Raw genomic sequence first — 19,583 nt, forward strand, 5'->3', positions numbered from 1 at the left:
TTTACTTAAGTAAAGTACAAATACGTAAAAATGTACTTAAGTACAGTAACGAAGTACAAATACTTCATTACATTCCACCACTGCTGTCAGGCAAATGGAATTTGCAGCATCTGCATAAACTGTATTCAAGAACTAACTGACAAAAGGTCAAGACAAGTTCGCTTTGGAGTTAAATTATGATATATGCAGCTAAAATGATTTTCTCACAATTTAAAGGTATAAAGAGCATTTATTTCATTTGGAAAAATGTACTGTATACAAATGAGAGAAAGGCTATGATTATAGGGGATACAACATACAGATAGAGTTTAGAATATATAACTCAAAATCAGGATGCATTTTAGTGGGTTATTTTGCATGTATATGATAAAGCAAAGGTTCAAGTGTGGTTTCATTAATTTCCGGCAACCTCCTTACAGTATCTATGTAAAGGGTACAGAAAAGTCACGGTATCAGGAGTAGGAGCTCAATAAGACTTAGTTGGGTACTGCTGAGCTATTTACAATCATCAACCTTCTATAACTACACACAAGCTAAAGATTTGAAAAAAGGTGACATTATCATGTATTATAAACAGGACAATCTATAAAGTAGACAGAGGCTACACTGGCACACAATACAGAATATATATCTCCCTTTAAAACAATCATTTTAAAATGGGAATTCAGTTTCTTCTATAGATTAATACAGTACATATACGATTCCTTTATACCAGGGTTATTCAAATCACGGTCCTCGAGGTCCGAGCACTGCTGGTTTTCCAGCCTTCCTTTACCTGTCAGTCAGGTGTGAAGCCTCTGACCAATCAGAATCAGTAATTATTAAACTAACTACCTGGGAGAACTGAAAACAAGGCCTGGATTTGGAATCGAGGTCCAGATTTCAAGAACCCTGCTTTATACAATCATTATAAAAATATTCACTAATGCATCGGCAACACTTTACTTGGTGGGGCACAAGTAACTTAGCAGCTCAGTTACTATTCACATAAATCACAAATTATTAACAAATATAGGAACTGCATTAAATACATGAACCATTATGATTGATTAATGATGAACAAACATTGAATCAGTATGAAACTTAGTTTCCAGTTAATTAATAGATTACGTAACAGTGTACTACTACACTCAGGTAAAATGTTGCCAATGCACCTAATATAACACAAATATTTTTCATTTAGGATGTTTCATACAGTATTATTTTCCATCATCTTTGTTGCATTGTTTTATTACACAACTTTGTGTAACTCCACCTGAACCACCTGTACTAAGTGTGTAGTATTTAGACGCAAAGTCCCAGCTCTCATGTGTCATTGTACATTGTTTAGGTCGCCTTCCTGGGGATATCCCCACAGTGCCAGTGAAATACAGCCCAGCCTTCAACAGACTTGTATCACTAAACAGACGAACCAAGATTCTCCACATACTTGCAATCCAATTAATTGACTTTATTTCATGTGTCATTGAAGCATTAAAGACTTATGCAAACTTTAAATACAGCACATTTATCTTATATACACACAAGTATTCAAAAACAGCTACTTACAATACTACTTTGATTAGGCAATTAAATACTGTCTGTCCATCCATCCTTTCTCTATTCTCGTTTGTCTTATGTTGAGTTACAGGGGCCCAGAGCCTATCCCGGAGTCTATCCTGGAGTCAATCCCAGAGCCTATCCTTGAGCCTATCCCAGAGCCTATCCCGGAGTCTATCACGGAGCCTATCCCAGAACCTATCCTGGAGTCTATCCCAGAGTCTATCCTGGAGTCTATCCCAGAGCCTATCCTTGAGCCTATCCCGGAGCCTATCCTGGAGCCTATCCCGGAGCTTATCCCGGAGTCTATCACGGAACCTATCCCAGAACCTATCCTGGAGTCTATCCCAGAGCCTATCCCGGTCCCTATGGGCACAAGGCACTGAATTTAGTACAAAGATTACAAATCTTTATGTTGCAAAGGAATATTATGCGACAATCAGATAAAACAATAGTTGTATAAACAGTTTTAATATTGTAGTCTCAAAGCCCAAAATGGTAAGATGTTTGAATCTTTCTCACTTTCCAGACTTTCTAATTCAGCATTTGTGTTTCCTGACCTTCGCCTTAGAACCAAGCAGTGAAACTAATGTTTGATGCTTCGCTTCTTCATTTTTGTCGTAGCCCATGCTAACCAGCGCTACCGGATCACTTTTCCTCTCTGCCTGGTAGAAGGGGCAGAGCTTCAGATGCTCAGCCATGGAGGGGGTGCATCTGAAGCTCCAGCTATCCACCCTGGAGAAGAGGCTGCTGAACTGCCAAACCTGGGGGGTTATAGAAGGACAGAAAAGATAAAGAAGTACAGTTAGAAAGTGCTAACCCAAGAGAAAGCTTAGCAGCACAAGGACCGCGCAGTGATATTCAAACTTCCGTCACACACACACCCATTATTTTTAATATCTCTGAAGGTTGCAGTTTCGAAATTGATCTGTCCCCAGCTCAACCCAAGGATAACCACAGTGCCACTTCTGCGCACTTACACAAGTCAATTATTTTGGTAGGAATTGATCAATTTTTGGGGAAGAATCCATTGCGTGGCCTGGATTCAATTATATTTCGGACTGGATTTGGTCCATTACTCTTATCTTATCTTTACCACATCTTCAGTCCTCTGGGCTTTCAAACAACTCGCGGTAAGACCTGTTCCAGGCAGGAGCTATTTATGTATACAGTACTGGAAAGATATTTAAACTGTAATCATGCACAGTTGCCTTCCGTCTAAGATGGCAAGGCAAAGCATAGTAAACTGGAAACTGAAAAGTGGCAGAAGAGCAAGTTGGGATTGAGTGATAATTCATTTCTCTGCAACTTCTGCCAACTACCAGCTTGGAGACTGATCGCCTTAAATAGCGGTGGCTGAGTTGATTGGGTAGTTGGCAGAGCTAAAGACATGGTCCATGGCAAGAGGATGTGTTCACATAGTGCGGTCACTGGGCTACATGCTTTCCTAATATTTTCTAGCTGACTGCTTTGCATTAAACTCTTTTTCTGGGGCATCGCAGCATTTTTATGTATTCATTTTTTGTAACACAATGCCACATACACTCACTGGCCACCAGAGGTGGAAATTTCAGGTCCAGAAAGTAAAAATCCAGACCATGATTTACTTTCAACCAACCAGTTGAGTACTCTGTGACTGTGACTCTTTATGCTCAACTGGAACTTAATAGGAACACTATTCTGATAATGGGAAGGACCCTGCTTTGCTTTTAGAACAGCCTGAAAACATGGATGCAACAAAGTGCTGGAAACATTCGTTAGAGATTCTGGTCCTTGTTGACATGATCACATCACATAATTGCTGCAGAATTGTTGGCTGCACATCTCCCATTCCACCACATTCCAGTGGTGCCCTTTTGAATGTGATCTGGTGGCTTTGCAGGCCATTGAAGGACCCACAACTCACTGCCACGTCCATGGAACCAGTCTGAAATGACTTGTGCTTTGTGACATGATGCATAATCCTGCTGGAAGATGGGCAAATTTAGGCCATAAAGGGATACACTTGGTCAGTAACAATATTCAGAGCATTAAAACAATGCTCAGATGGTATTAAGAAGCCTGTTTTGTGCCAAAAAAGACAAACACCACCAGACTTCAACTGTCCATTTTTGGTGAGTCTGTACCCACTGCTGCTTCAGTTTCCAGTTCTTAGCTGACAGGAGCTGGACCTGAAGTGGTCTTTGCTGTTGTAGCCCACAGAACAGCTGCTCCCTGGATATTTTGTTGTTGCTGTTCTTTATTGCACCGCTCTCTGTAAACTCTAGACACTGTAGGACTTCAAATGATCTGATGATTAGATGATCTCGTATGATCTCTAGGGTTGGGCATTTGAATCCTGGACCCGTCTACATGTGGAGTTTGTGGGTTCTGCCTGGACTCTGGTTCCTTCTCATGGTCCAAAGATACGCAATTAAGCAAGCAGGGATCTCAAAAACATGTGCTTATCTTAATTAGTATATCACACAATTAAAAGTGTTACCAAAATGTTACTGTTACTGTTAGTAGCTATTTGGATGTATTTTCCTTCAATATAAAAATATATTTAAAGCATTAAGATGAAACATAAAACTGAGTTTTCCATCAAAGCGCAGCTGTTTCACCATTGTACCAGAAACGTACCTTCTTTTTACACTTCCAGCAGGAGCCCCCGTGGGAATACGTCTTTTTCTCCCACTTCAAGGAAACCATCCCCCTCTCTGGGAGCAGGGTGGCACAAACGTCTCTCATGTGATGAGAGACCAAAGCCAGCTGGGATAAGGTGAAGCTGTCCAAAAAGGTCGCGATGTGCACGAGGACCTCGAAAGGAAGTCGGCTGAAGGCATCCAGATTCCGTGCTCGTTTTCGTTCGGTTCTGATGGCTGTCGCTCCCTCAAGGTGTGCCGTGCAGACGTCTGGTTTTAGAGTGAAGGTGCTCAGCTCCTCATTGTATGACACGGTAGCCCTTTGTGTAGAGGGCTGAAACCTCATCTGACTGTAGGTGCAGCCAAGGTAAGCTAGGGGGCATCGCTCCTCAAACCAGCCGTTTAGGCAGGACTGAATATCCGCGTGCACATTTTTGAAATGCGAAGAGAATTCATCCCGCCTAAAATAGTGACCGCAGAGAAAGGTGAAGGCAGAGCTGGCTTTGTTGTGCCTGTTGGTCACGCTTTCAGAATGAATCTGGAGATGTAGCTTCAATGTTCTGGCTGCAGTAACATCAGCCAGTGAGGCGTTTTTCTTGAATGGGGCCGAGAGGAAGTCGTACGTTTGCGTGCCAGAGTCGCAAAGAAGGGCGTCAGTCGAGGCAGCGTTAGAGACCAAGTGGCCTCTGAGTTCCTTTTCTAAACAACAGAGTAAAGTTGCTTGGATCTCATCCCATTTTGGAAGATCTCCCAGTGAGACTCCCAGATCAGATGTATCTACACATTTATTGTCTTTCTTCGTAACTGCAGGATTACGAATGCGTCCGTGTTTCGCTCTAAAGCTGGTGGGAACTTTGAAAGTCCGGACTGTTTTCATTTTCATTGGCTCCAGGGAACCATAAAAAAAACTCTTTCCTTTAGGATTACAAGGAAGAGCCTGGCTATATGATCTTGGCATGTTCACATCTTGTCTTGGGGTCTGATCATTATGAACATCGTTGGTCTTATTGCTGACATCAGTGCTATTTTCAGTCTTCTTGGTTTCCTCAGGTACCGTCTTACTCTGGCTTCCCGATTTTAATAGATTCCCCTCTTCGGAATGCTTTTCAGAACTTTCCAGAACTTTTCCAGTCTGCTTGCAGCCGCTCATTTCCATACTGAACATTTTCTCCCACATGTTAAATTTCTCCGGATTCACAATACTCGTATCTTTAGCTAAAGCCTCACGTTCTTCCTGGGTAAGTCCTTCCATTTCTTCTTCAATTATTCCATCATCCAGTGGCTTAAAATCATGCTCAGCCTTCGCGAAATCTGTACCCCCTACCGCCCCTTCCAACATGGGCGTTTCCTCCTTAGTCACCTCCACCAGCTCCGCAAAAAGGCTCTTCATCTTCAGTGAACTGAACAGATGTTTTTGGTCCCTGAGTGCCAGAGAGAGATCCAGCTGTTTGTCCGAGTAAGGCTCGTTAAGCATGTTGTCATATAAAACAAGCTCCGCCTCTTCAGCAGGCCAGCGGTTCCAGTCCATGGAGCAGTTCACTATGCTGGATGGACACTCCTTCAAGTGTTCACCAAGCTTGTAGCGGCACATGGTAAAGGGGCAGCCAAACTCTGCATTAAGACAAGGCACCACTTCATTGGGACATAATAGCTGGTGCTCCTCATCTTTGCACATGTGGAAAACAGCTCCACAGTACAGACGGCAGCTGATCACCAGACAGGACACAGAAACCTCAACACGAGCCTTGCAGTAGCGATTGAAGCATTTTTCACAGTGCTGGTGCTGTTTTACAGAAACCGTCCTATTCCTTCCCTATAAATAAGGGCAAATACACATACTTATACTTTCAAACAAAAATTACAATTTGAACAAAACAAATACTGAGCAGCCAGTTTTCTAAGCAGATTTCTTAAAGCATTTGGGCTTCTTTTGACTAAATAGGGAACAAAAATACACCCTTTCTATCTCATGTATTGATTTTAAATAGCTACAATTCACTAAATTAAAATGTTAAGAGTAATTCATATTTTAAGTATCCAAACCAAATAAATACAAATACATATGTCAGGAATTATAGTCAGAACTTGAATATAAAAGATCAAATGAAAAGGTCAACTTACCATGTTTCCAGAATTCTTTGTTTACTTAAAAATCATGTAGGATATCCTGGAAAACAATTGAAATTGTATCACTAACAATCACATCACCTGAAAATACCAAAACTATAGATTCCAAATTTAATTGTTTTCATTTTTCATTACCAGAATCCAATTCAGAGAGATTAATGCCTCCATCAGCATGTGCATATTGTCACATAATGACCATTATCTCACTTATTGGTATATACACCATATGTAATACTATTTAATCATGTAATACTATCTTATCAAATGTTGTCAGAATTTTTCACTTATGCACTAAGATATCATTCCAAATACCTTAAACGGCATTACAATAAAAGAACTACTGTAATCTTCCCTGATGATTATTACAGAATATTCATTATTAAGTTACTAAAATAAGTATCACATGTTTTATAACGGACCCTTGAGTTAACAACAGGGTACTTTGAATTATTTGTATTTAGAAATGTAGCCAAGAGAACTAATGCTGTGTCAGCCTTAGCTGGTGAAGAGAACCACATGATATTTCATATGCTGTGTCAGCCTTAGCTGGTGAAGAGAACCACATGATGTTTCATATGCTGTGTCAGCCTTAGCTGGTGAAGAGAACTACATGATATTTCATGATATTAATGAATTCTTTACTGGGTCTGTGTACCATCTCAGTAATTTCTCTGATGTGTAAGATGACAGTGAAGACACAGTAACTGCAGTGTCGCTGCTTACAGGCTGGGCTGGTGGTAAAAGCTGTATCAAGGGCTCACTGTGCCGTCACTTTGCACTAAAACATTAGGAAAGCGCATTTACAGTACATGCCAGGATCCTATACGCTGATTGCAGCTCTGTGTGAAACAGTCAGAGCATCCTGCTTGTCAGAACGTCGCAGACAAACAATACAGGCATCTGCCAGAATGTGACAGGACTTCTGTTGCTCTCTTTTTCTGTAAATTACTTGACTGTACTGTCAAATAGACCTCACTTTCTGACCTGCCCTGCGCTCTGCTCTTTGTTACATCTATCTAACCTAATTTATATCGATAATCAGCTCACGGGCAGCTGAGTCTTGTTGCTCATGACATGTAGAAGGCTCATTTAAGGACAGTTCTAAGCTGTGGCAGGCAGGGCACCAATATATGATGCCAAGCCTTTGAAAGAGCTACTGTCACAGCTGCAAATGGAAGACAGTCACCTTCTGTAACATCTAACGCAGCAGTCACCAAGCAGCCCATCACGATTGTGACAGATCGACATTTCTGGCTGGTACTCAGGTCGCAATTCTATGACCCAGTGTCCTCATTATGTGTGAAAAATTGCAGAAAAGTACTCACCCACATATCTACTTATTTCATGCTGATACTGATAAAACATTAATATAAATTTACCTCCAAGCCACCATACAATATAAGTATAATTTATCGCTATAATTCATCATATAGTCTTAATTTTCTAGGAATTTCACTAATAGTAGGATAAAGTGATATTTTCCCTTTGATGGCAGAATTACAAAGAAAAACAATTTGCGAACTTGCAGAGAAACAAACGAGATCTTGCAGGTTTTCTTGTATTTAATTTAAGGCCATGCTAAACCACGTCATATGTCAGTGCTAGATTGTTACAAATGAATCGTACAAGCGGAAGCAAATCCTCACGTGCAAAAACAATAATATAAGCAGATCACTTCAGCTTTGACTGAACTCCTGCATCGTGTAAGCTGTCCAGACATAACACACAACACACAACCAAATTCTAATTTTTGCAGAATACTTAACAGGATTTGTAAAATAACAAGTGACACAGCAGCAAGCGTGATAGCGAAATGGTACTCGGGTGAAGTTGTTTGATCAGATTGCGAAAAGATATCCTTACCGCTGAGTTAATGAGACATATCAGCTCTTCTATTGCTATTAGTTTGGCCGCCCAGAGTTTGCGCAACCTTGAAAATAGGGTGAAACGGTGATATAAATAGAGCTAGCAGGCAAACAGGATTGTGTGACACATCCCGTCTAAGGCACGGTTCAGGTTGCAACTCTAATAATTTCTGTATAATTCCATGTGCACAATTTCTATGCCACATTTTTTGAAGGCAGAAAAATAGTCATCAGACAGTTAGATTATAGAAATATGGATGGACGTATAACAATAAAATTTAAAGCCATTTGAGTTAGGATCTGACTTCAAGGCATTCTAATCAGTGTTGTTACCACTAAATGATTAAATTTCAGTTTTTTCTAGATTATTTTCAGAATTGTCAGAATTCATTTTTTATTTCACTAAAACACAGGCCCTGTTCATCAGGATGTAGCCCAGCCACGTGCCCTGTGCTGCCTGTGATTGGCTGCAGGGCCCCATGTGACTTTGACTAGGATAAGTGGATAGATAGATAGATAGATAGATAGATAGATAGATAGATAGATAGATCGATAGATAGATAGATAGATAGATAGATAGATGTCAGATTTTTTAGTTGCTCAAAAAGATTTGAAATTGTACAGATATGCTTATTTATTCCATTTTTTTTATGCTGGCTGTAAATATATGAAGTTTTAAACCTGTGTGTCTTTGATCTGTGTGTAATATTTATTTAAGTTGGCCTGGGCTGAACAGAAAATATTGAAGTATAAAGCCTCATTCTTTAAAAAGGGTCAAGTGTGGTTACAGTGTTACTTATATCCCAGCAACATCGATAAGGCTCGACCACACAATCAGATTCAGCTGTTCATCTCTTCATATTCTTGTCACATATATGGATCAGGGCCACAGGTTCAGTCTTCCTCTCAGTCTGGTAGAAAGAGCAGCGCTTTAGATGCTCTGACATGGACAGGGTCTCAGCGAAACTCCATTTATCCACCGTGGAGAAGAGGTTGCTGAACTGCCATACCTGAGCAGTGGTGATACGAAAGACAGAACAGTGTTAATAACTCACTTACATTAGAAAAATTCCAGTCAATCTTTTTGAAAAATTGGTTTAACTCCATTGCGATTTATGATAATATGCATTACATTACAGCAATCAAAGAATAAAGCCATTCTTATTTCATGGAGAGATTTTCCATTTATACAACAAAAGTATTGTCCTTCTCACTTGTGCGCCATTTTGGGCAAATAAAAAAGTGAAAATCTAAAGTAATGTAGCATTTTCTTTGTCACTAAACAATCTCCTTCTACTTTTTCGTTAAATATTTGCAGAATCCTATAGCTTGAGCTTTTCACCACTACGGTTAATGTTTCAATGATAAAGAAGAAAACATGTAATTTAAATGGTGTAATACTAAATATCGTGAAAAGCACAAAATCCATGCACTTGCCTTTCTGGACTTCCAGCGAGATCCGCCATGGGCGTAGGTCTTCTTTGTCCACTTCAGGAAAACCATCCCTCGCTCCTTTAGCAGAGTTGCACACATTTCTCGCATCGTCTGAGAAACAAGAGCCAGCTGAGACAAGCTGAAGCTATCGAGGAAACGCGCAATGTACAGCAGGATTTCAAAAGGCAGTCGGCTAAGCACATCTGTATTGCGTTCACGTTTCCTCTCAGGTACAACTGCTTTCATGCCCTGAGAGAGTGAAGGGGAGACCTCTGGCCTCAAAGATAAGGTACTGAGCTCGTCATTGTATGACACGGTAGCCCTTTGTGTAGAGGGTTGAAACCTCGTCTGACTGTAGGTGCAGCCAAGGTAAGCTAGGGGGCATCGCTCCTCAAACCAGCCGTTTAGGCAGGACTGAATGTCCACGTGCACGTTTTTGAAATGCGAAGTGAATTCATCGCGCCGGAAAGTGTGATTGCAGAGGAAGGTGAAGGCGGAGTTGGTTCTGTTGTGTCTGCCGGTCACACCATCAGTTTGAATCTGAACATAGAGGTTCAAAGTCTGATCAGGAATGATATCCGTTAGATAGGCATTGTGCTTAAACGGAGCAGACTGGAAGTGATAGGTTTGTGTAGCAAAGTCCACAAAAAGACCATCCGTCACCACAGTTTCGCATATTTTATGACCTCTAAGTTCTTTCTCTGTGGAGCACAATAATGTCATATGGAGTTCATCCATTATTGGAATGTCTTCTTCAGAAAATCCCAAATCTGACGTGTCCACACTTTTGTCCTCAGTCTTTGCTCTCACAGAAGGATCTTTCAGATGGATACGTTTCTCCTTGTAACTGGTGGGAACTTTGAAGGATCTAAGGGTTTGAACGGGTATGGGTTCAAGGCTGCCATAAACAAAATCTTTCTCTCTAGGGGTGCAAGCAGATATGTGGCCAAATCGGATTAACATGCGTCCATGATGCACAAGATACATATTATATTCTCTTGGATTTACCTCTTTTCCTAGCCTCTCCAGGACCCCTTCATGCCAAGGGGCAAATCCAGTCTTGCTAGCATCTGTAGTTTCTGTTTCCGGTTCATTTCTGTCCTGGCATGTTTCTTCAGCCTGTTGATGGCCACAGCTTCCCTGTTTTTTTTGTTGATTAGCGGGTGTTTGGCCATCAGCCTTGGCTTTGCCAGCTTGCATGCAGCCACCCTTCTCCTTACTGAACATTTTCTCTGCCAGCTTGTGACTCCTGACATCCATCCCGTCTGTATTCTTAGCCAGTGACATGCACTCCTCCTGTATGAGCTCTTGCATGTCTGACATTGTGCTGCTGCAGTCAGAAAGCCGCGTGGTACCTTCATCATCTGTAGGATCACCCACTGCGCCATCTGCGGAGTCCTCAGCTTCTTCAACGTCCTCCATCAACTCAGGGAAAAATGCTTTCATTTTGAGTTTATTACACACCAGCTTTTGGTCTCTTAGGGCCATGCGGAGGTCTAGCTGTTCAGCGGAGAATGGTTCTTTAACGGCATTCTTGTAAAACGCACCGTCTGTATCCGCAATAGGCCAGCGGTTCCAGTCCATGGAGCAGTTAATTACACTGGCAGGACACACCTTCAGGTGCTGGGCTAACTGCGATCGGAGCATGGTGATGGGGCAGCCGTAGGCCACGTTGAGGCAGGACACCTTCTCTTTGGGACATAGCAGCCGGTGCTCCTCCTCCTTACACATGTGAAAAGTGGCACCACACAGCAGGCGGCAGCTGATGACCACGCAGGACACGGAGATCTCAATGGGTGCTTTACAGTTTAATCGGAAGCATCTCTCACAATGCTGGTGCTCCCTCACCACGGGCCTCCGGTTCCTTCTCTTAGACAAAAAGAACCAGAAAATCAATTACTTTCGAACATTGAAATCTTTAGTTTTCTGCATAAATGCATCTAGAAACATTTCATAAGCAAGTGACATTTCTACTTGGAATTATGACATTGATATTGCAATTTGATAATTAGATAGATAGATAGATAGATAGATAGATAGATAGATAGATAGATAGATAGAGTAGATAGATAGAGTCACCCCAGTATTTTTTTTGATTCGACCACTACTCCACCTATTTGGCTGATCAATACCCTACTTAGTTATTTAATTAATGAAGTTAGTCAATTACTAGAGCTGGTGGTGAAATTTAATGAAAAAATGAAATGCTGTGGTGCCCCTGAGGAAAGGTTTGGGAACCAAAGCAGAATTCTTTTAGCAGTCTAAGTGATTGTTTAACTTTTTGGGTAACGGAAGAAATTCTTTTTCTGTTTTTAATAGTATTATTGTTAATTTGCATTTGTTCTAATGTTACATTATATAATTTTTTTCTGAGAAATTATACAGTTACTACCCAGATAAATAGCTTTAAACATTTTCTTCGACGGCCTAAGACTTTTACACAGTACTGTAGATAGATAGATCTACACTTCACTATCTACATGCTTATCTTGTCAGGATCAGTCCCTGCCCTGTCCTGTTTGCCATTTCCCTGTTTGGCCAGCAGGTGTCACTGGCCATCCTATTCCTAGTGTTTGAGTCCTTAATGTTTAGTAATTATGACCCTCACCTGTGCCTTGCTATTTATTATCCTAGTATTCACTTAAGTGTCAGTAACCCGCACCTGTTTCCTGTTTAATCCTGGTTATCAATCTTTATATGTGCCTGCCTTTGCTCTGTTTTTTGTTGGTCATTGTATGTGTTACCTGCCAGTCCTTCTGTGATTGTTGTAGATGTTTTGGTTCCTGGTCCCTCTGAATTTTCTCATCTGTAGTGCCAGCCTTTATTCATCCACGTTTAACCAACCTGCCATTGTTTTGACCCCTTGTGGTCCTTATGGTTTTGTGTGCATCTGAATGCAGTCTTAATAAAGTTCCCATTTGCTGTGGATCATCCTTCCTCCATGCCCCACCATGACACAGAGAGCCCGGGACCTATTACAGGCAGTCCAGGGAACGCCCCTGTAATTAGAGGGCTGACCTATATGTTTTTGGCTAATTATGCTCTACGCAGTTCTGCACAGTAAAGAAATTTGCCTATATGAACCAACTCTAAGTGCAGTATAGGTGAATAAAACAAAATAAAAATTATAACTGGTGTTCCACACTTGGTGGTCATGGTGGCTGTGTTGCCGGATGCCTTCAGGGTTGGGGGTTCGAATCGCTGCTCTGTGGAGAGTTGTTATGTTTCCCACATGTTGTGCCAGTTTATATGTATATATAACTAACAGCCTTGTCCCTCGTTCTGCCTGCGAGTAGCTGTGAATGGTCGAAACCTGGAGGCTGTATGGAGGATGTCTTACGCTTTGATGCCACATGGATAAAAAATGATGTAATGGAGTTTCACATTCATTCTGATACTATTCATTATGCTGTTTTTTATTCTACATTTGCTGTTTACAGTTAAATTAATAGCTTGTTACTGACCTAACAAACTGGTGAATTCTCATTAATTATACAATGAAATTATACCATGACTGCACCATGTGTACATACACTCATTGATACATACATACGTACAAACACAAATTGAACTTACCATATTTAATTTGATTTTAACAAAGGAATTTCCCTTAGCTCCTGAAAAAGATGCATGAGGTTTAAGAAAATTGATCTATGGTACAATCATTATCTCCCTCCATTATTTGTGTACTATTCTTCAAACACTTATGGCCAATTTGCAAATATTCATTACACAATTACACATTAACATTCATTAATTCTGATGTGTAATTATACTTATAATACATGAATTTATGCTAACCTGTTTTAAAATTTTATTTACACCTTCTGAAATCAAAAGCAGCAACAAAAAAAATCACAAACCTTTTTCTCATAGGTACAATACTAAGGCAACGTAAGTGAGTTCTCTCCGGTGGCACCCAAACACTGTCACTTCTGAACAGAGTATCTCTTTAAGACGACTTGTTGCGTTGAAGTTTTAAAAATAGAAAGTGCCTGATGTCAAGATAATATGACCCGCAAAAAGGTCAAGGAACAAACACCACAATTACCAATGAAAACAACCCACAATGCACAGAAAACAAACGTGTAGCTGAATAAATTACTAAAAGGAAAGATCAGCAAATCAGTCAGGATACAATAATTCAAAAATCATTTATATATTAATATAGTTATATAATTCGAAACCTAGACCTGTACGTGATCAAATGGGATTTCATTTGGACTTCCTTTTTGACAATCAATCAAATAATTGCGAAAATCAAACAACATTCATAAATGGAATCCAGTAATTATTTCACGCTGTTCTTCTTCTGTCCCCTAGATGACAGTATTATCCTTTAAAATCAGGTTCAATGAACCGTTTTCTAACCGTTAATAATAATTTAGCTGCAGGCAATTCTGGATGTCATTCTTATGTCCTCTAGTATCTCTTCATATCTCCTAACACCTGGGCTTAATATTGAATCATTCTGTCTTAATCTTTGTCCTACTGTATGTTAGCTCTCTGTTCCTAGCTCTTATGTTAAACGGGTTGGTGCCGACCCATGTCTTAAATCAGCCATATAATACCCTCAAAACAATTATTTATCAACCAATTTGTTTTTTACCTCTTGGTTACCTTGTTAGGCTTCCTTATCTATGAAAAGATTGGTTTTAATATTTTGGTGTGGCTTTCTGGACCTTTCTTTTAACAGCAGAGGCATACCTCTCGTTTTCAATAAAAAAAATAATGGTAAAATAAACCTCAAGAGAATTAAATAAATAAACTGAATCGGTCTTATTTTGCCTTACATGTAAGGGCTTGCCTTGCCTTGATTTGGTTTAATTTATTTTGTTTAAATAGAGATTTCTGACAAAGTCAAAAAGCCTTGATGCAGTACATAAATTTATGTGGTGCTTTTATGCATTGTAAACTTACAAACGGTTTGGTGCCGACCTTAACACGATAGCAAGGTTAATCATGATGGTCACTATATTTCATTTTATGTATTAATAAGTGCATGATAAAACCAGACCTTCACTGATGCTTCTGCTACATAACAGTATAAATTAATTCACAAGGGCGGTCGTGACATCCTTATTCTAAACCTTGCTACTGTATATGATTTTTAAACAATCATATGGTTACATAAATAATAAGTGCAAGAAAAGCAGAGCTGAAGTACCGAATGAATTGTTACAAGCTCCGAAAGATTTGTTTATCTGAGATGTTTTAACAACTATACTCTCAGGTACGTCTTTAGATCCTAGCAAAACTCCTGCCCAAACTGCAACAGAAACCAGGACATGTGCTGCGTGGGGCACAAGTACCATGTTATCATGCAGCCTTGAGGCTTCTTGACTTCAGCATTGTTCCTGGTTTTTGCTGTTGCTGCCTTGTGATTTGCTTCTGGTTGCTGATTGCCCTGCTTTGACTGTTTTGCCAGTTTTTCTGCTCCCGCTTTTTCACCTGCCCCTTCTGTATGTCCACCTTGAATTTCTGGAATCAGCCTTAGCCTGGACTTCACCTCACCCATGACCCCCCATCAGCTCTTCAACAAACTGACTAACAGGCATAATACATTTATTCATTAAAAAGTTGATAGACAGTGAAAATGATACAGCGCGCGCTCTGAGTCTGAGTCAATTATACACCTCTGTATTACAATTAAAATTAAAATTACTGTACGTATGGACTGTAGGCCTATGTATTCGAGCACCCCCGCAAATCCTTCAACGCCAGGTGCAGCCGAATAATAAAGAAATAAAGATTCCTATTTCGCAGAAATTCAGTTAACGCAGTACAGTCTGGAACGGATTAACCGCGATAAACGAGGGACGACTGTATGGACGATATGTTGATTTGTTCCCCAGGCCTAGCTGAACACCATGACCATGTTTAAACAGGTCTACAGCAACACCAACTATATGCAAACGCAGAGAAGTGTGAGTTCCATAAATCCACTACAGTAGAGCCTTGGAACTCGAACACCGCTTAACTCGACCAACCTAGACGTTAAACGGGTCTGTTTAATTTTTTTCGAACCTCGACTGAAATCTTGGAACTCGACTGTTCCTGCTAAAAGTTGTATGGGTCGAGACACGTTCAGCTCTACCAATTCCGACCGCGAATGGGTTTGTTGAGAAAAATCTAGCCACTACTTGACCGAAAACTCAGAAAATGACAAAACAAAACAGACCTGCTAAAACTCCTCCATCCCTCCTCCTCTCCACCTGCCCTTTCCAGTGTGCCATCAGCTGTTCATAAGTTGTCATAATTTTCATGTTTATTGCTTTTGTATGTATTTTAAATGTGCATGTTGGTTTTATATTGATTGTCAAAGCTTTTTATAGGTAGGTAGATAGGTTTAAACAGCGATAATTTTGGGGTCTGGAACGGATTAAATTCATTTACATTATTTCTCATAGGGAAATTTGACTTGGACCTCGACCAAATCGCAACTCAACTAGCCTTCTGGAACAAATTAAGTTTTTATTTGCATTTCTTTTCTAAGGTATCTGTTGCACAGGGGGTACAGATGGACATATACAGTAAAAGGTTAGAGCTTCCTATGCCTGTGACAGTAAAGAAGATGCAGCATTACTTGGATTTTGCAAATTTTTATCAGTGCTTCATCTGCAGCTTCAGCTGGGTAGCTGCCCCCCTTACAACAATGACTAGGTGACAACCAATGTCGCTAACGTGATCTGAGACGGCTCGTTCTGCATTCTCCCGACTTAAGGATTTATGCACTACAGCGTCTCTGCTCCTGTACAGTAGCCCAACCCAGAGCTGCTGCTTACTGAGGAAGTAGATGTATCTGAGGTAGATAGCAGGACGGTTCTGTCTCAGTGGCAGAGGAATCCTGTTAAGCTTCACCCATGTCCCTATTTTTCAGACAAACTCTCCTCATGATATAGTGAGTGGAGTTGCTAGCACTGGAGAAATTGAGGTATTAGCTTGAGGTTGCTACTCACCAATGTGTAGTGCTTACCGATCACAAGAACCTTGAATATATTAAAGGGCCAAAATTGCTCAGTCATAGACAGGCCAGATTGCTCTCTGCTTTACCTCATTTCAGTTTACAGTCACCTATCATCCTGGGCCCAAGAATGCAAAGGTCTACCAGAGAGTCTACCAGTGCACTGTCATGGTAATTCGCAGCTCCTGAGCAGGACCCAAGCCCTGACACCATTCTCTCTCCATGCTGTATGTTAACAAATACACAATGACACATTATGGAAGATACAGGATGCCCTGTGGGCAGAAACTAGCCCTCCATATACACCCCCAAATAAGCTGTTTGTCCCATCCTTCTACAGCTCTATTCAGGTGGTCCACGTGTCAACAGGAGCCATGAACTCATATCCAGGAAATCTTGGTCGACTATAGTGGATGACGTTCATGATTATGTTCTGTCCTGCCCAGTATGTGCCCAAACAAAGATTCCAAGGCAACGACCATCAGGTGAGTTGGAACCTCTACCAGTTCCCACTGACCCAAGTCTCATACAGCGTTGGACTTTATCGCAGATCTGCCTCCCTTACGGGGGCCCACAGTCATATTAGTTATAGTAAGAAATGCTGCCTCTTCCCTCCTCTGAGTGTCCCCTCAGCTATTCAACTGGCAGAATGCCTTTTTAATAAAGTTTTCCATTTCTTTGGCATTCCAGAGGATTTAATGTCATACCGAGGTTTACAGTTTACCTCTTGACTTTGGCGAGCATTTTGCACACGGCTGGGGGGTGACTGTGAGCCTAACATTGGCATACCATCCCCAGTCCAGTGGACAAATGGAGCAGTTTATCAGGAGACTGGCCATTGTCTCCGATGGTACTGTTCAGCTAACTAGTCTGATTGTAGCCAGCACCTTACCTGGACAGAACAAACTGTCTGGTAAAGACCTCCTTACATTTAACCCCTTTCCAATGCACATCAGGTTACCAACCCCCACTCTATGCTTGGGAGATCGAACCAACCAACAGAGAAGGGGTTTCGGTAGAGCGGACAATTCTGGAGGACTGCCCACGTGCAACTTCAATGCGACATAAAGACACAGAAGAAATTTGCTGACTGCCACTGCCATTCCATGTGTGGCTCTCCACCAAGGATATTAAGCCCAGTTCCCAGTACATTGGTCCCTTCAGGATTTTGTGGTGCATAATCCCAGTAACTTTCCCTCTGCAGCTACCTGCCAGGTACCAGATTTCAGAGGTGGTGACTTGAGTCACTGACTTGCGACTCGACTCAGACTCAAGTCATTAATTTGAGGGCAACAAACAGACTTGGACCCTATGACTCAACGAGATGCTATTCATTAAACCTAACAGCTTGATCCCTTCTGGATAATGTAATGTTAATTTTATAATTTCTGTGTATATTAATTCTCTGCTGTCTGCCTCTTCAATTGGCTGAATGCAAGGTCTCCTGAGATAGTTTGTTGGAAAGATGTGTCACTCCCTGCATGTACACGGATATAAACACTGTGTGAGGACAACTGTGAGTGGAGACTATGAAGTACTGAGGTAGTTTTTGCTGCAACAAGATTTAATCACTAAAGGACATAGGTAGGGACACAAGTTACATAACTCACACCTCAACTTGGACTCAAGTCACAAATTTGATGACTGGTCACAAATGACGGAAAGACTTGGACTCAACTTAGACTTAAGGGCAAATGACTTGAGACTTGACTTGGACTGCAATGTTTTGACTCGCCAAGGAATGACTTGTTCTCATCACTGCCAGATTGACCCTACATTCCATGTGTCCTCTAAAGCTGTAGATGTCAGTGGTGAACCTGGCTACTCTGTCCATGTCTTGTGGGCAGCTGTAAAATTTAATGGACTGTGTGGGCTATGACCCTGAGGAGAAATCTTGGCCTCCAGCAGGGGATATCCTGGACCCCTCACTCATAACCGATTTTTACTGGGACAACCCAGACCACAGAATTCTGGCTGTCCACTACAATGGAGCACCAAGGCATCAGGAGCCACGCATGGAGAAGGGGTTACAATCAGGTGTCAGACTCCAGGAGTCAAGCCAGATCTTCCATATAACCTTCTGCTCTGTCCGGATCACCTCCCTGTGTTAAGTAAAAATCACCTGGTTGCTATTTCCTGTCTCACTAATTATTTACCAGTCATTTTCAGGACCTCATTGTATTGTAAGGTCCATTCTATAGTGACCATTTTCCTAGTGAATTTGTGTTACTCATGTTATTAGACTCTTTACCAGATTACTTGACATTAAACCTTTGGATTTTGATTCTGTTCTTGGTTGTGTCTCCGTTTGGTTTACGGACTACTCTGGCCATTTTATGAATATTGGTTCTGGACATTGTTTTGGTGTATGGTAAAATAAAGCCATCGAGGATTGTTCTGCAGTTGGAACTCTGCCTCGTTCATCACAGATGCCAGTCCATCACAGCTCACCACACACACACACACACACACACACACACACACACACACAACAGCCACCGATCAGTGTGTTTTTTACCAGCTAGATTGCCCAGTAGAAGTAGACATGCAAACTCCATACACAAAAATACAACACTGGAGGTCTGAGCTGATAGCTCTGTGCAGTTCTACGTTTTGAACCATTTAAAATAGATTTCATTCATTTAACATTTTTAGCCTTAGAATCTTCAAGAAACACTATAGTCCACGATCATTAATGTTTGGAACAAAAACCAAAGAACTAACTTGACTATAGTGTGTGAACGTGTGTGTGCCAGAGTGTGCCCTCAGATGGACTGGCATGCCATGGCTAATGTTGCCTGCAATAGGATCCATTACCAACCACCAACCCTGTGCTGGATAGGTATGTAGATGGATTGATGGTGAGGTAGCTGCAATAGGCTTTATATTTAAAAAATGATTTTATTTAATTCCTTTTACTAAAATTTTCAGAAAAGGTTTCGTGCCGAAAATTGTTGAACTTCGCTACCCAAAGATCCAAATACTCTAACGGTGAAGCAGAGGATGCGGTAAACTTCTCTAATAGTCCGC

The 19,583-nt window shown here is 41.0% G+C and overlaps 2 protein-coding genes and 1 long non-coding RNA gene across 8 annotated transcripts; 1 reads left to right on the top strand and 2 right to left on the bottom strand.

Moving 5' to 3' along the window:
- Window positions 1-209: 209 nt before the first annotated feature.
- LOC111838024 (F-box only protein 40-like) lies at window positions 210-8,232 on the bottom strand. Of its 2 annotated transcripts, none has more exons than XM_023800574.2 (4): window positions 8,154-8,232; window positions 6,285-6,330; window positions 4,162-5,976; window positions 210-2,303 (listed from the first exon to the last, which is right to left on the bottom strand). In XM_023800574.2, the coding sequence occupies exons 2-4, from the start codon at window positions 6,285-6,287 to the stop codon at window positions 2,079-2,081; spliced, it is 2,043 nt and encodes a 680-aa protein (XP_023656342.2). In that variant the 5' UTR covers window positions 6,288-6,330; window positions 8,154-8,232; the 3' UTR covers window positions 210-2,078. The 2 variants fall into 2 exon arrangements, with proteins under 2 accessions (XP_023656342.2, XP_072558030.1); XM_072701929.1 differs by having other exon boundaries at window positions 4,162-5,774; window positions 8,154-8,231.
- On the top strand, window positions 2,482-18,837 carry LOC111838026 (uncharacterized). 3 transcript variants are annotated; one of them, XR_011983462.1, is made up of 4 exons: window positions 2,482-2,672; window positions 16,653-16,780; window positions 16,894-17,038; window positions 17,510-18,837. It is a non-coding gene; the product is annotated as an uncharacterized lncRNA (long non-coding RNA). The 3 variants fall into 3 exon arrangements; XR_002836789.2 differs by lacking the exon at window positions 2,482-2,672 and having other exon boundaries at window positions 15,186-16,780; XR_002836788.2 differs by lacking the exon at window positions 2,482-2,672 and having other exon boundaries at window positions 15,186-16,724.
- LOC111838025 (F-box only protein 40) lies at window positions 7,835-13,534 on the bottom strand. Of its 3 annotated transcripts, XM_023800576.2 has the most exons (5): window positions 13,453-13,534; window positions 13,166-13,206; window positions 10,598-11,458; window positions 9,593-9,700; window positions 7,835-9,165 (listed from the first exon to the last, which is right to left on the bottom strand). In XM_023800576.2, exons 2-5 carry the CDS (start codon window positions 13,166-13,168, stop codon window positions 9,004-9,006), a joined length of 1,134 nt encoding a protein of 377 aa, XP_023656344.2. In that variant the 5' UTR covers window positions 13,169-13,206; window positions 13,453-13,534; the 3' UTR covers window positions 7,835-9,003. The 3 variants fall into 3 exon arrangements, with proteins under 3 accessions (XP_023656344.2, XP_023656343.2, XP_072558031.1); XM_023800575.2 differs by having other exon boundaries at window positions 9,593-11,458; XM_072701930.1 differs by having other exon boundaries at window positions 9,593-11,453; window positions 13,453-13,524.
- Window positions 18,838-19,583: the final 746 nt, after the last annotated feature.

The sequence above is a fragment of the Paramormyrops kingsleyae genome, chromosome 18 (genome assembly GCF_048594095.1).
Source record: "Paramormyrops kingsleyae isolate MSU_618 chromosome 18, PKINGS_0.4, whole genome shotgun sequence".
Taxonomy (NCBI): domain Eukaryota; kingdom Metazoa; phylum Chordata; class Actinopteri; order Osteoglossiformes; family Mormyridae; genus Paramormyrops; species Paramormyrops kingsleyae.